The 14,323-nt window shown below is 37.4% G+C and overlaps 4 protein-coding genes across 6 annotated transcripts; 2 read left to right on the forward strand and 2 right to left on the reverse strand.

The window, feature by feature from the left end:
* The first annotated feature begins 13 nt into the window (after positions 1-13).
* nedd1 (NEDD1 gamma-tubulin ring complex targeting factor) lies at positions 14-6,220 on the forward strand. Its single transcript, XM_057330167.1, has 17 exons — positions 14-186; positions 756-899; positions 1,054-1,148; positions 1,228-1,344; positions 1,436-1,576; positions 1,901-2,130; positions 2,218-2,419; positions 2,545-2,710; positions 2,853-2,984; positions 3,381-3,425; positions 3,843-3,947; positions 4,150-4,194; positions 4,282-4,454; positions 4,558-4,738; positions 4,813-4,918; positions 5,047-5,113; positions 5,454-6,220. Exons 2-17 carry the CDS (start codon positions 764-766, stop codon positions 5,556-5,558), a joined length of 2,046 nt encoding a protein of 681 aa, XP_057186150.1. The 5' UTR covers positions 14-186; positions 756-763; the 3' UTR covers positions 5,559-6,220.
* A 587-nt stretch (positions 6,221-6,807) lies between these two features.
* lyrm5b (LYR motif containing 5b) lies at positions 6,808-7,997 on the forward strand. 2 transcript variants are annotated; one of them, XM_057329826.1, is made up of 3 exons: positions 6,808-6,909; positions 7,005-7,110; positions 7,673-7,997. In XM_057329826.1, exons 2-3 carry the CDS (start codon positions 7,066-7,068, stop codon positions 7,883-7,885), a joined length of 258 nt encoding a protein of 85 aa, XP_057185809.1. In that variant the 5' UTR covers positions 6,808-6,909; positions 7,005-7,065; the 3' UTR covers positions 7,886-7,997. The 2 variants fall into 2 exon arrangements, with proteins under 2 accessions (XP_057185809.1, XP_057185808.1); XM_057329825.1 differs by having other exon boundaries at positions 6,829-6,909; positions 6,982-7,110.
* A 111-nt stretch (positions 7,998-8,108) lies between these two features.
* si:ch211-59o9.10 (uncharacterized protein LOC561841 homolog) lies at positions 8,109-11,351 on the reverse strand. Its single transcript, XM_057329824.1, has 11 exons — positions 11,238-11,351; positions 10,639-10,877; positions 10,482-10,530; positions 9,889-10,402; positions 9,555-9,703; positions 9,393-9,479; positions 9,175-9,289; positions 8,971-9,083; positions 8,757-8,878; positions 8,545-8,644; positions 8,109-8,438 (listed from the first exon to the last, which is right to left on the reverse strand). Exons 2-11 carry the CDS (start codon positions 10,809-10,811, stop codon positions 8,379-8,381), a joined length of 1,482 nt encoding a protein of 493 aa, XP_057185807.1. The 5' UTR covers positions 10,812-10,877; positions 11,238-11,351; the 3' UTR covers positions 8,109-8,378.
* Positions 11,352-11,495: 144 nt separating this feature from the next.
* Positions 11,496-14,266, reverse strand: sycp3 (synaptonemal complex protein 3). 2 transcript variants are annotated; one of them, XM_057329796.1, is made up of 8 exons: positions 13,591-14,266; positions 13,272-13,350; positions 13,134-13,168; positions 12,860-12,977; positions 12,676-12,775; positions 12,369-12,467; positions 12,176-12,280; positions 11,496-11,946 (listed from the first exon to the last, which is right to left on the reverse strand). In XM_057329796.1, exons 1-8 carry the CDS (start codon positions 13,718-13,720, stop codon positions 11,896-11,898), a joined length of 717 nt encoding a protein of 238 aa, XP_057185779.1. In that variant the 5' UTR covers positions 13,721-14,266; the 3' UTR covers positions 11,496-11,895. The 2 variants fall into 2 exon arrangements, with proteins under 2 accessions (XP_057185779.1, XP_057185778.1); XM_057329795.1 differs by having other exon boundaries at positions 11,496-11,949.
* Positions 14,267-14,323: the final 57 nt, after the last annotated feature.

Below are 14,323 nucleotides of genomic sequence, written 5' to 3' on the forward strand. Positions count from 1 at the left end.
TTGAGCCCAGCTGCTCGCCGTAGTGGCGGTTCCTCACCGGAGCCACGGATTTTCAAACTTTTGTGATATGACAAAGTTTCACAGTTAAAATAAAGGACACATTTATTCAACACCCGTGGATGTCGCGTGAAGTGTTTACCACCAAACCTTCCTGTATTTCTTTACTTTCTTTAGTCTAAACTTCGGGTAAGTTAGCTAAGTTAGCTGTTGCTAACCAGCTGGTAAATGCAGAAACTGTTAGCACAACAACATGAACAACCACGAATACATTGATTAGAAATTGAAGAGTAACCATTTTTTAACCATTTGTTAATTGTTTGTTTTCAGATGTTTTGGTCAGAATTGTTAAAACGCTTAAATTTGATTATACTCTAAAGTTATACACTGTTGTCATAAACTAGCTGCATTGCTTGGTTGCTGGCTAACTTATTTACCGAATAAATCATCTTCGTCTCCCGTCATCTTAAGTTGTTCAGGCAACTCGGACTCCAAACAATATTAGTAAAACGGACACTTTATTAACAATAAAGCGTAAGTAAATAAAGAGATCAGATAGCATAAAACATACTAATTGTATTTTGAATGCAAATCGTGACAGCAATGTTGTAAAAGTGCAGCACAATAGCAAATATTTACAACCGTGGACTGTTTTGTATTTTTAACTTGCTCTAGCGTTTCTTGATTAGAAACATTTCGTATTATTTGACTCGTGGCGCGGCGCGCCTGACAGCTGTCCATCTTTTGTCACCTGGCAGCCGTTGCTATGGAGGACGTCACGCGCTTGGTGTCGTCTGGTGACTGTTTGAAGATCTGGGACTCGGCATCCATGACGGTGGTGGAGCAGTTCAACCCCCACAGTGCCACACATCCAGTGGCTCAAGTGTGCTGGAGCAGCAGCAGTATCCTCTAAAGCTCACGTGCATCATAAAAGCAAATTCAATTAAATATTATTAAAAAATATTAAATATAACGGTCCAGTAAACTTGGATCTTGTACAATAAATGTATTTAAAAGAGGTGTTGATAGCAATAAATTGACCTTGACCATGTTCAGATCAGTACCTGGTCAGTGCCAGCAGTATTGGGGACAAGCTGGTGGTATCCAGCCTCAAGTCCTCACCTGTTCCAGTGATGGAGCTTGGTGAAGGGGTGAGCAGACAGATCTTTCATAATCTCAATGTATCTTTGGTTATATAAGCGTGTGTCTTATAATGGACTTTGTTTACAGAAAAAGCAAACCCGCGTCAATCTGAACTCCACGTCACAGTTCCTGGTCAGTGGAGGTCTGGATAACACTGTTAATATTTGGGACTTGAAGACGAAAAGGTTACACCGAAGCCTTAAGGTATTGCATGTTTACAAGCTGTATACAAAAAAATATTTTAATACATCTCTGAAATCAGCTTGACACAACCTATGTTCTTTTTCTTCATTAGGACCACAAGGAAGAAGTCACGTGTGTGTCCTTTAATGGAGGAGATAGCTACATAGCATCAGGCTCCACCAGTGGAGATATCATCCTACACAGTATTACCACCAACCTGTCTAGCAAACCTTTCGGTCACGGGCCAAATGTTGTGAGTTTAAGATTCAACCATACAGAGGCCCGGTTTCACAGACGAGGCTTAAGACTACTCCCAGACTAAAATGAATGTGTGACCCGTCTTAACTGAATATAACTTGCCCAGAAATATCTTAAAATATATCAGTGCCATTGTTTTGTGTTAAGATGCACACCAGTAATGTATTCTTCTAAGGTATTTTTATAAAGGCGACATAAATATCTTAATCTAACTAAGGCATAGTCCTGGCTTAAGCTAAACCGTGTCTGTGAAACTGGGCCAGAATGTAGTAAAGTTTAGTGTAGCACTATAAAAGACACCATGTGTATTTCTCTTTAGCCCATCCATGATTTGAGATATTCATTGGTGAAGAGGTCTCTGCTGGGCACTGTGTCCGACAGTGGCTCTGTTGCATTGTGGGATGCTAACACTCAGAAGGAGCTGCACTTTTTTGAAGGGGCTCACAAAGCCCCGTGTTCAGGGTTGGCCTTCTCTCCGGCCAATGATTTGCTCTTTATCACTGTGGGACTGGATAAGAAGATCGTCTGCTATGACACCTCCAGCAAAATGTAAGACTAAATCTTTGTGTGCAACATTGCAGATTCGTTATGGCTTAGTAGAGTGATGTTTTGATTCGATTTGCTTCATCTCAACAGGGTCTTTCGCAATAAGCAGGTGGAGTCTCCACTCACAGCCATTGACTTTACTCCAGATGGGGCTGGGCTTGTGGTGGGCTCCACCCAGGGTAGAATGTACATGTATGACCTGCGCAACCTCAGCGCGCCAATCAAAATCACCACGGCTCACAAGACATCCGTGACCTGCATTCGCTTCCAAAACTCCACCTCCAAATTGAAGGTCATTAAACTGTCTGTGGACATAAATCCAGTTCTACTAAAGCGTCCTCAGTGTGTTTGCAATGCAACTCTGTATCCCCTGTATGAACACTATGCATATTTAAAAAACATCTCTTTTCCCTACAGTCCACTAAAACAGTGTCCAGCAAATCTTCCCACTCCAATAAGAGGGTCTCTGTAAAGCTGGCTGGTCAGCACACGGGACCTTCGACACCAACATCTACAGTCCCACCCAGTGTGCCTGGCTCGGAATTTCCTGGAGAAAGAGGAGACGGCCAAGCCCAAATTACAGGTCAACTTTTCCTCTTTAAGGTTTTAGGAGAATTCTTTATTTGTTCATGACTGGTTAGCCCAGCTAGCATTTTAAAGCCTTGTGTATAGTTTTTTGTCATATTATTGGTTGTGTTAGTATTGAACGTGTTGACTTTTTGCAGGTAGTGCTGGTGAAGTGTTCTCTCGTGAAGCAGAGGGCCACTACAGTCAAGATCAGCTTCCGAGCCTGGAGAAGTTTAGCAGCATCGGGCGAAACAGCCTGAACCTGGATATTTTCTCCCCTCTTAATGATGGTCATTATTGGATCTTGCTTGTCTTGTATATTATCGCTGTCCTTCCAAAACCTTAGATGTCCAAATTTGCTGTTCAGTAAATGTAGAAAACAACTTTTTAAATGATTAAATACTGTGTGGTGTACTTTTTATTAGATATTTAGATATTTGCAAAACCTAGTGAGAAAGGGTGACTAAGAATAATGATTTATGGCAAAAAATGTAAATAAAAATGATGAAATATGGAGATACAAGGTTTCAGAACGACAGCAACGATTTATTTTTGAATTCTGTGTTTTAACTATTGTTATTTTTCTGTATTATTGATTTAATATAGTTCTCTGTAATATCCCTGTTCTTTTATTGTTCTTTTTATTCATTTTATCTAATGTACTTTTTTTGTACTATTTTCTGCAGGTTTCAAGTCGCACGGTTTTGGTGAAACTCCAACGTCAAGAAACGGTGGGTGTTTTTTAAAACATTGTCTGTTTCTGTTTATGATGTCCAGTCCATATATAGTACAGACAAGGTTATTTTAAATATCACTTCTGTCCTTCTGAAACCTCGTATTTACAAATTTTGTGATTTTAATTTTTCTGCCATAATTCATTATTATTAGTCACCCTTTATGTTTGTTACAGGGTTTTGCAAATATCTAACCAATAAAAAGTATTAATAAGTGTTTGTCAACTTTTACAACACAGTATTTAATCATTTAAAAAGTACAGTGGGGTTTTTTTCCATTTCCTGAAAAACAGTGAATTTGGACATCCACGGTATTAGAATGACAGTGACGATATGTTATGCATTGATAACACAAATTGTTGTATGCCTTTGCTGGTTTTGCTCAATTTATTTGTAAAGTTTTTCTGTTTTTAGGGGGCAGTATAGATGTGTTCTCAAGGGAAGGAGAAGGTCAACACAGTACAGACAGGTTCAGGGTTGGTCGAAACAGCTTGGATATCTTTTCACCTGTTCGAGATGGTGAGGGAACTTTTCCAAGTGGTCTTTTGCAGATTCACTTTAATACTTTTATAGTAATTACATCAAAAATAAATAACATCAGATCCTAAGATGATTTGTGTATTTTTACAAAATGTATTTCTATGTTGATAGACAACAAAAGTGTACACTTTACCAACCTTCAAATTAAGAAAATTTTTGTTCTTGCACATCTCTGCAATAGATTACAAAAGCCACAGACTAAGTGACGCTTCAAGTGGAAAGAAAGGCAAGTTTTTACAAGCTTCATTCACAAATTGTAGTTGTGCATAATAGGCACATGTAATTCATTCTTCCCTACCATCTGTGTTACCAGACTTTGACTACCTACCTCATTTTCCTGGCGGGACGTCCCAGCGAAAGACCCCATTGGGCACTCCAGGCAGTCATTGCTACAGTCCATCGGTGGTTCAGACTCCTCCACCAATCAAAGAAGAGGAACCTATTATCACCCCACCGCAACAGACAGATACACAAAATAGCATGAAGGTCTGTGTCTCCCTCCTCATTCGTAATCCAGCAGCTGATGGACGTTTCTGGATTTTGCTGTTCTGTCATCTCAGATTCCTAAATCCAACTCTGTTACTCACAGGTGGAGAAAAGTAATGGTGTCCGCCAGGAGTATGACATGATAACATCTCCCCCTGCCGCCCAGAGCACACGCGTTCAGTCGGTGCATCAATACAACACGCCTGATCCCAGTAAGAGAGATGTGCCCTCCCAGCTCACCTATGACTCGCCGGTCAACAGAGCCCCTCCTGTCGCTTCACCAGGTATGTTTGAAAAAATGAGAGTCAGAGTCAATTTTAAATGAGACACAACGTGTGACTGATGTTTTGAACTGTAGCTCCAGCAGCGGTGGACTCTGGAGCTGAGAATCACGGAGCTCCACTCACATCGGTTCAGATGAAATTTGTTCGTAATATGATTCATGAGGCACTAGAAGACTTCAGGTCAGTCATTAGACTAATTAAGAGTTTGCTGACTTATCAATGGGATCTTTTAAACAGGAAGTAATTGCTTGCATTTACCCAATTTTATGGAAACAAACATGCTTGTTTTGTTTGGTAACCTGTTTTAGGGACACCTGCCATAGAGACATTATCAATCTACAGGTGGAGATGGTTCGACAGTTTTATATTCAGTTGGTACGTTTGGTTGATTGTTTTATTGACCAACAAAGTTGTTTTCTTTGCTTTTTTGCCTTGTGTGTCTAATTAAATAGTAGGACTCAGTTTTTTGCTTTATATAGGGAATCTTATATAGTGGATTCCAATTCCACTTAATGATGCTGGTTCCTTAATGGTTCTGATAATGACTTTTTAGTTTTTTAAACAAATAAATAAGATGTTTGAAAAACAGTTTATATTGCATTCACGTTCTTAGAAGCTTGTTATTATGAGCGCTAATTTCAGTTTTTGTGAAGCAGCACATAGTAAGGCTGTGTTGGTGATTCATATACCAGTCATATGCCACCATCTTTTTCAGAACGAAATCCATGGTCTGATCGAGAAGTACTCTGTCAACGACTCGCTCGTCGAAGAGATAGAAAGACTAAGAGAGGAAAACAAAAGACTACGATCCAATTATTAAAGACAGCCGTGGACATGCATCTCCCACCACATTATGAAGCCTGTGACCCATCCAGGGATATTGACTGAAGTGGGAGAGGACAAGAAGGCAGCTCAGATGTTTCTACTAATGCCTTAACTCTGCACACCTCAGCCTTAGGCAACAGCTCACAGTCTGCCTTTGCATTTGTCATATTGTCAGTTTTGTATTTGTTTTCATAAAGCATTTTTAAGAGTTTCATGCCTTAACAGATCCAACAATAAGAACACGCTTTGTTTTTATCCAAGGTGTGTGTTTTGTATAATTCGATGCTGATTAGTTTACATAAAAATACATATATTGGCACTTAAGACTTGAAAAACATAAATGTGGTGTTGTGACAAATCATCTCAGCATGGCTTTTGCCACTTATGGATTTTGATGTTGTGTAAATGTAGTCCAGGTTATTTTGCAAACCATATGCCAAAAATTAAAACACATCGATGATGTGCATGAGTAGGTGTGGTACTGAATTTTGTGACAGTGCTTCATAAACAATACATGACATCTCTATTGAATAGATTCTGAATGATCTTGGCAAAGCATTTGACATCCAAAACATACGACTAACAATTGTATACTGTGCTTCTAATCTGCTTTTGTAAGACGTCTTCCAATGGACTGGTCTAAATAAATTATTACGGCATTGCATACACAGTTGTGTTTTCTCTTGAGGTACAAACTAGAAGCAAACCAGTACTATAAATTAAGATTATTTCAATAAATAAAATAGTTTTTGTTTCTTAGTTTTTTTTCTGTGCATTTAAGGGATGCACTTAGGTATAGTTTACACAAATGTAAAAACTCATCATTTATTCACTCTCATCATTTTTTTAACCTATATACCACTTCAGATGACGTAAACAATCCTACTTCATTGCTGGTCCACAAGAACATGCAGTTTCACTACACAAACGTTTAAACAAAATAAAAACAACAGAATATTATTATAACATGTTAAACATATATATTTAAGATTTAATTATATATGTAAAATAAAAAAACAGAAACCGGAAGTGCTTCTGGACTAGTGTTTACGTCTTGCGAAGTGGTGTATATGACTTTCTTCAGCAGAACACAAAAGTTTATATATATTTAAAAAATGATATCCTTTAATTGCAGTGCTACAAACTTTATGAACACTGACTTTTATTTAAAATTTTTCCAGGAAGTATGCGAATGTTATTTTACGCAATATTAATACATAAGTTATAATTCGCAACAACAATAAACAAATCAATGAGGACTTTTATTTTGACTCTTTTGATGACAGTAGAAGTTTCGCTCCTGACTGTTTTCGTTGCGTTCAAAGGGCAAAATGACACGGTAGCACGTAAGTAAATACAAATAATGCACGTATAACAGCTTAAACCTTTTGAATATTAACCTCAGTCTTGGTTTATAGCTGTCTGCTATTGCCGTTTGCAGTAAAAATGTTGGTCGGGATGTAACAGGTCAGTTGAAGTTTGTTGTACACAATCACTGAGAGATGGCGAACCCACTGCGCGGAGAGGTAGTGCGACTATACAAAACTGTGAGTACACTGCCACCTTCGGCATAGTCAAGATCCGTGAGGTTTATTTATTTGTTTGGATACAAAGTTCTTATTGTTTTATAATTGATATGTCACTATTGGGTAATTGACAAAGGATTTAAACGAACATTAAGATTTTAGTTAAGAAGGTATAAGGGCAAGTGTATATCTTATCTTTATTGGTTTAAGTTTTAGTTGTTTTATCATTGTATTTATCCTTTAATTAATTTTAAATTAATGGTAATAATTTCTGAGCAAATACTCTATAATATCACTTATTAAGTTATAAAAGATGCATGCAAAATTGTTGACCATTTGAATAACTGAACGTTTGAAACATAGTAGGATGTAGTTTAGCATATCAATTCTCCTTAAATCCATAATACTCTTTCATCTTCCTGCAGGGTATAGATTTTATGCCTTTTAACGATCCTAATAGTTTCAATCTTCATTTATTGAAGCATATTACAGTATGCCATATTAAAAATCCCCACTCAGAAAACATCTGTGACTCCAGGCGGTGGAAAACCATAATCCTGTCTTTTGATTTTTCTGCTTGAAGTTGCTGTTTCTTGGACGGGAGTACCCAAAAGGAGCAGACTATTTCAAAGACAGGCTACGGGCTGCTTTTGCCAAGAACAGGGATATGAAAGACCCAGAGAAGATCAAAGAACTCATCAGCCGTGGAGAATTTGTGGTGAAAGAGCTTGAAGCGCTGTATTACCTTCGGAAATACAGAGCTTTGAAGAAGCGATATTATGATATAGATGAATGACTGCTACATGAAATTACTTTGCCTGCGATTTCCAATAACAGGGCAATAGCGATGGTATAAATGCTGTGATTATATTGAACGTGTGAATGTAAATAAATCAAGTGGATTGTAAAGGAAATTTTAGTCTGAGAACAATTCGATTTTCTTTGCACATTGTCTCATTACACTACGTACACACATTATGATGCCTTTATTGTCAAATAATGATCAAATGATTATTTGAAGAAAACGCAAGGTTTATTGCTAAGGTTGTTGCCACTGGTGTGAAATAATATGGTTATATCTGATATGTTATAGAAGAAACATATTAAAAAATGAAGTATAGTTGCTTGGCAGTGACGCTGGTTTAAACATCGAACAATGTTAATCATTTAAAATGAATAATTTTAATAACACTCAAAATAAGACTTGACAGTAACAATATAAAAATCAGACAGGATCACACAGCCAGCAATGAGGTAGATACTAAAACCTGAAATTCTGAAGTACGTTCTTAAGAAAATTCACCACATGTTGATACATCTGCTCGGCAGATAGGGCAGGTGGCATTCTCCTGTGAGAACATAAAAATATTTTTTTCAACATTTTGTAAAACATGGATCAATCATGGATGTTGGGATACATCAATCATAGATTTGGGTCATGAAGATGGGACACACCTTAAGCCAGCGATCAATGCACTTCACATGGTAGTCATGAAGACAGGGAAGCATTCTGAGTCGCTCGTTCTTCTGATATTCGCTGAAACAGATCTGGCAGCTGTGAAGAGAGTAAGAGACAAATCTGAATTTTAATTCTACTGACAAAAAGTTGTACACTTTGCATTATGGGTAATCTCATGATAACCCTTGCATTCTGGTTCAACTCTTACTCTGTCTTTCCAGCACTGTGTGATGGATCGTATGTTTTTACAGGCAACCTTTCGATCTCTGCTTTACTCAAAGTGTTCTTGGTCAACACAGCACCCTGTTGCTCTTCAAACGCTAGGAGAGCCTGACAAAACAAAGAATAAAATCAGATTGGAGAAAACAGATGACATCATTACAAACATTCTTGTGATTTCTTTCAGTTACTAAAGCTCATACCTCATAATTATTTCCATGACTGTCATCAAGCAAGTCCATTTGCAAGTTAGAAGCACCCCCTCTGCGCCGGGAATTACGAGGCCTGCCGGTCTGACGTCGTCCCTGTTGTCTATCTGTCCAATGAAATTTTAATCCGTGAGATCATAACGACAAAGAGTTTTCCATCCAACATAAAACATTTAGATCGACTGTTAGATGACTTACTAGGTTGCTCTCCGAACATGATCTGCTGTAACTCCGAGGTTCCCTGTGAGAACGATGCCGAGTTGATCAGGGAGGCCCAAGGAGATATCCATCCCAGACCAACATAAGGATCAACCTGGTATGAAAGCAATTACTTCTCATGAACTTGTATTCAAAATGTATGAGCAATGTACTGCCAGTTCGTGTTTCAAAGGAAACCAGAAAACATGAATACAAACCATGCCAGTCTGGTGATTTCTGCTCGGTGATCTGCGCTGTAGCCTTTGCTGCTCTTGCTCCAGGCGTTGCTCTATATCAAACTGTTCCTGAGTTTAACACAAAGCATTTTAAGTTAAACAGTGCTCCTTGACCTCAATGCAAGAACATCATATTCGTCATACCTGAAGGCTTCTGGCATATGCCTCATCCTCAACCATCTGGATGGAGCGGACCATGCACTCAGATGTGACATCATCACCATCATCCTCTATTATGACTATATCTTTTGGTATCTGACATGCGGATGCAGTTGGTGGTCTTTGCATTCTCTCTGTTGTTAACAAACAAGAATGAATTTACATTTCTAGGTTCTTGTGCTTACCGTATTATTAAAAATAATTTTTAATTCAGACTAATTCAGATGGAATAAAGAGAAAAGTAAAAATACATATGTACTTTAATTGGGAAAAACAATTCTTTATGGTGACATCACAGTCTTCACCAGGGTATTCCTACCTGCATCAAGCTGTAAACCCCCATCCTCTACTCCAAAAACAGGCAAGTCTGTCTTCTGTTCCTGTGATGTGCTTTTAGACTTTTTAGATCGACTCTTACTATAGACAGTCTTTTCGGATCTCTGTTCCCTTCCATTGCATATACCTAATGTCTTTTGCTTAGAAGTGTGACCCAACAACCCATTTAAACACATCTGATCACTGGATTGACCAAGTGCACATGTAGAAGATCCAGCAGAGGAAGAGGGTTTGAAAGATGCAAAGGGTTGATAAGCCGAGGAGGTGGCTGGCCGTGGAGACTCCAACCATGTTAATTCATCGGGTAAAAGAGACGAAGCAGGTACAAATCCATTCGCTTCTGGCATAATGAAGTTTCCGCAGACTCTCGTGCTTGGATTTGAGTCCCCCAGTTTACGGCGCTTGAGCGTTCTTTGGGAGCTTGGGGTTGTGCTGAGGTATCCTGGAATACTTCCTTGCCTTTCACATTTTCCACTATTCAAGTCTGTTGCAGTTGCCTACGATTAAAGACAATGTGGTGAGATGTTGTTTAAACACGCTAAGCGTATCATTAATGAGCATTTGCTTTTCTCTTACCGCACTCCAATTTTTATGGGCATTTCGATTTTTGCGGTGAGTCAGCGGGCTTTAAAGGGAAAACAGATCAACAATGTCAAAACCACAAACCCTTGCTTGAAATGAAAATCTAGAAATCCCGTTTAGACCTATAAGCTATTAACACAATAAATGGTACCTTGGGGTCTCAGGGACGATAGTTGACAAATCACAAAAAACTCCAGGGTCTTCCATAAGGAAATCGCTCTCATTCAATAAACAGGCATTGTTTAAAAAGTCAGGAGTGTCTGGCTCCACCCGGGGACTGAACAGAGGACTGCTGGGTTCTGAGATATCCTGAATGTGATCCATCACTTTTGTATATGGTGGCTTGTGTTTGTACTTTGGCTAGATTTGACAGTGTGTGTGTTGGCCAATCTACGACAAGAAAACACAAGCATTATACATACACGAAATCTTCTATATTAAAAACATATGGCTACAATGATCAGTGTTTATTGTAAACATTTTGACATCACTTATTTTTGGTAAAAGTACATCCGTTCTTTGCAATGAAACCTATTTTTACTTGCTTTGTTAAACTTTGGTGATCTGGGTTTTTAAGATAATATTTCTGAGGTAAAACTGATCTGTGACATGTTGGATTTGATAACAACAACCCGGGTTAGCGAAACAGATTACATGAAGATCGTGTGTAAAGTCGTAAGTTACGTCGAGATCACATCTGCCTCAGTGAATATTTGTATTAAGAGTCAGAAATAAATCTATTTAACTTACCATGTTTCCACAACTGTCACTGTAAAAACAAAATTCTTCACTTGTACTGCATCGGCGAATAGCAAACCCACAATGGAAACCACCGCCGTAGGTTTCAGTTTTCTTCCGGTTGTGTCACTTCCGGCACATGGCTAGCAAGCTTTTTTTTTTTTAAACGAAAGGACCCCAAACATATTGCTCAACTTTTCCCACATTTATCTTAGAATTTTAAAAAATGGTTTTATATTGTTTTATGTCAAACTTTATTTAAAACCGATTTTTTTTTAAATCACACTTAACAATTAAAAATAATAAATGAAAATGTTAATGAATACATTTTAATGTTTGTTTTAAAATTTAATGAATTCTATTATAGACCTACAGACCATATATATTATTTTTACTCTTAGACCATGGGAAATAAAAAAGCTTTACATATATACTTGACATGACATCTTTGCATTTTGCCTGACACTGTGAATTAAGAACTAATCAGAAATTTAACCATTTCATATCACACAGCAAACTATGGATTAAAATGACCAAACTGGTACAAAAGAAAATAAATACAGAGATAACATATAAAACCATATTAACTAAAAGAAACCTTCCTTTAAAATTCAACTTTTAACACAAGGTGAAGTCTTATGTATGATAGCTATGTAACATCTAAACATTTTCAAAACAGCATGGATTGAAGGGACTTCCGAACAGTGGCCATCTCCTGTTGCTGCTGTGGAAAAAGATAAAAGCAATGGTCCTCATTCATGAAACATGCACAGAACAAAATTCTATATGAAAATAAAGTTGTTCATGAATGTATTTAGCAATAAACTGTTGTAAATAGCCTTAATAGTATACATCACATTTCATTATTAAAAATGCTATTTAAAGCAAAGAATTGTAATACCATCCATAAGAAATCAAAATTCTGTTGCATTAAACCCAAATACACTCACTGTGTCCATCATTATCTTTTTCTGCAGCAGGGCCATCTCCTTTTTAAGCTCCATCTGGGTGCCTTGCAGGAAAGTTTCATGGCTTTTCTCCATCTCCTCCATGTTCTGCACAAAAAAAGGAAAACCAAACTTGGTCAGCTGATCCCAAAAAATGTTGGTCTTGCTTGAAATACTTAACAATGGCTACTATAACCTTGACAAACTGCTCATAAAGCTCTTTGATGGTTTTCATTTTTTGGTTTTGCACAACTCTTGCCTGCTGGAAGAGCTTCTGCTGCTGGCGAAACAAATTCTGCAAAAGGAGGAATTATAAAGTTCAAAGGAAACATGTCAGGCATTTACATCAGTTAGTTTCCCCAACAAGTTGCATTATATTTTTTGTGAGGACTGATCATCCTGATCGCAAGCAGCAACTTGGAAACTATATTTTAAGGAGATCCATATATAACTCACATGCCATGCATATATTATTTACAGTTGACTGAATGTCCATCACTTACATTCAGCTTTTCCTCTTGTTCTTCTGATTTCTGAACATCAGTCTCCCACTGCTGAAGCACACAGAGGACCTGCTGAGAATACTCTTGTGTCAGCTTCTGCCTGTAGAAAACAAAACGTTTTTTTTTAGCTTACTGCACATAACAGTTCAGGTACATGTGCAATTTTATATGCTTGTTCAGTAACCTCTGATTCTGCTGGGTTTTCCACATTTGCTCCATTTTCTGTGTCGTGCCCTTTAAAGAATTTTTGGTAAGAACCTCCAAGCGTTTCCTTTTGGTCTGCATGGCTTTGTTGATGTCCGCTATGTGTTTATCAGTGCAAAACAGCATTGTATTCATTTAGCAAATATAAAAATAATTAATGCATTTTGTATTAAAATAAATATTACATTTATTTATTTAATTTAATTATTACTATATTAAATGTGGTCAAAATATTTCATATTTACTTCACTTACCACCAAATCTTTCCAGCATTGTTTGAACCTCATTCCTGAAATCAAACAAGCATTCCCAGCAAATGTTTCTGTTTATGTCTATTCCGAGAAATTGATATGTAATGTTAACCAGTTACATATATAAAGTCTTATACTCACCCCACACCTACATTCAGGTCATCATTATCAAACGTATCTGCCGATCGTTTCTTGGCCACCTTGTCAATGATGGGAGTTTCTAATGCATTAAAATGTGAATTACGGGGGAGGTTAATAAAGTAAGCAAACATACTTCACACTCCCATGATTTCTAAAACACTAAACTTTTATAATTTATTTTCAATATAAATCACCTGCAGAATGAACACATTGAATTATCATGCAATACCATGATATATCCATCAGATGTCAGTACTGTACAATGGTTATGCAAGAATAATAGTATTTTAGGAAGCAAAATACACAAACACATGCACACCATCTCGTGTATCGTCGTCAGATCCGCTCAGCTCTTTCTTCTCATCTGTGCTGAAGTCAAAAGTCTTCAAGTCTGCAGAGCTGTCTGTGTGTTTGATCTTCTTGTTCTGTTTCCTCCCTGATGCGGCCATTGTCCCGATTTATGAATATTTGATAATAGCCTTTTCCAAATTATTCACTTAAATCGCAAATCTTCACCTGGTATTGTTCAGAATACAAAAACAATAAATCAGTTGCAGAGTTTATTCTCGTGATATTTGTCAACTTATTAACTGTAAATTATATTTCACTAATTTGCATCCTCCACCACATTAATAATGACGCCATCAATAATAAAATGTTTCATTCTCAAACTAAAACAATATTTTATTTTTCCAAAACAGACTCACAGTTATCTATCTCATGTGTAAGAATCTCCAGAGAATCACTTACCAGACGATCTCACTCTTAACTCGCCACAAAAGCATTTAATGCACATAAATCAACGCAAAATGTAATTACTTTAACCGATTATTCTCAAACTGTAACTAATTTGAGAAAACTATTAAGAGACCATAAAACTGCTGGGGTCCGTTTGTACGTCAGTTCGTACTCAAGCGATTTTCCCGCCGTTTCAAGCCAGCACGTGAGGAGGATCTCACGTTAAAGGCTCAGAAAATAGTACTTTCAAGACGCACTTTATAGCGAAAATATTGCCTTTAACAATAACATAATTTATTCGTGAAATTATTCGA

The sequence above is a fragment of the Triplophysa rosa genome, linkage group LG3, assembly GCF_024868665.1.
Source record: "Triplophysa rosa linkage group LG3, Trosa_1v2, whole genome shotgun sequence".
Lineage (NCBI taxonomy): Eukaryota > Metazoa > Chordata > Actinopteri > Cypriniformes > Nemacheilidae > Triplophysa > Triplophysa rosa.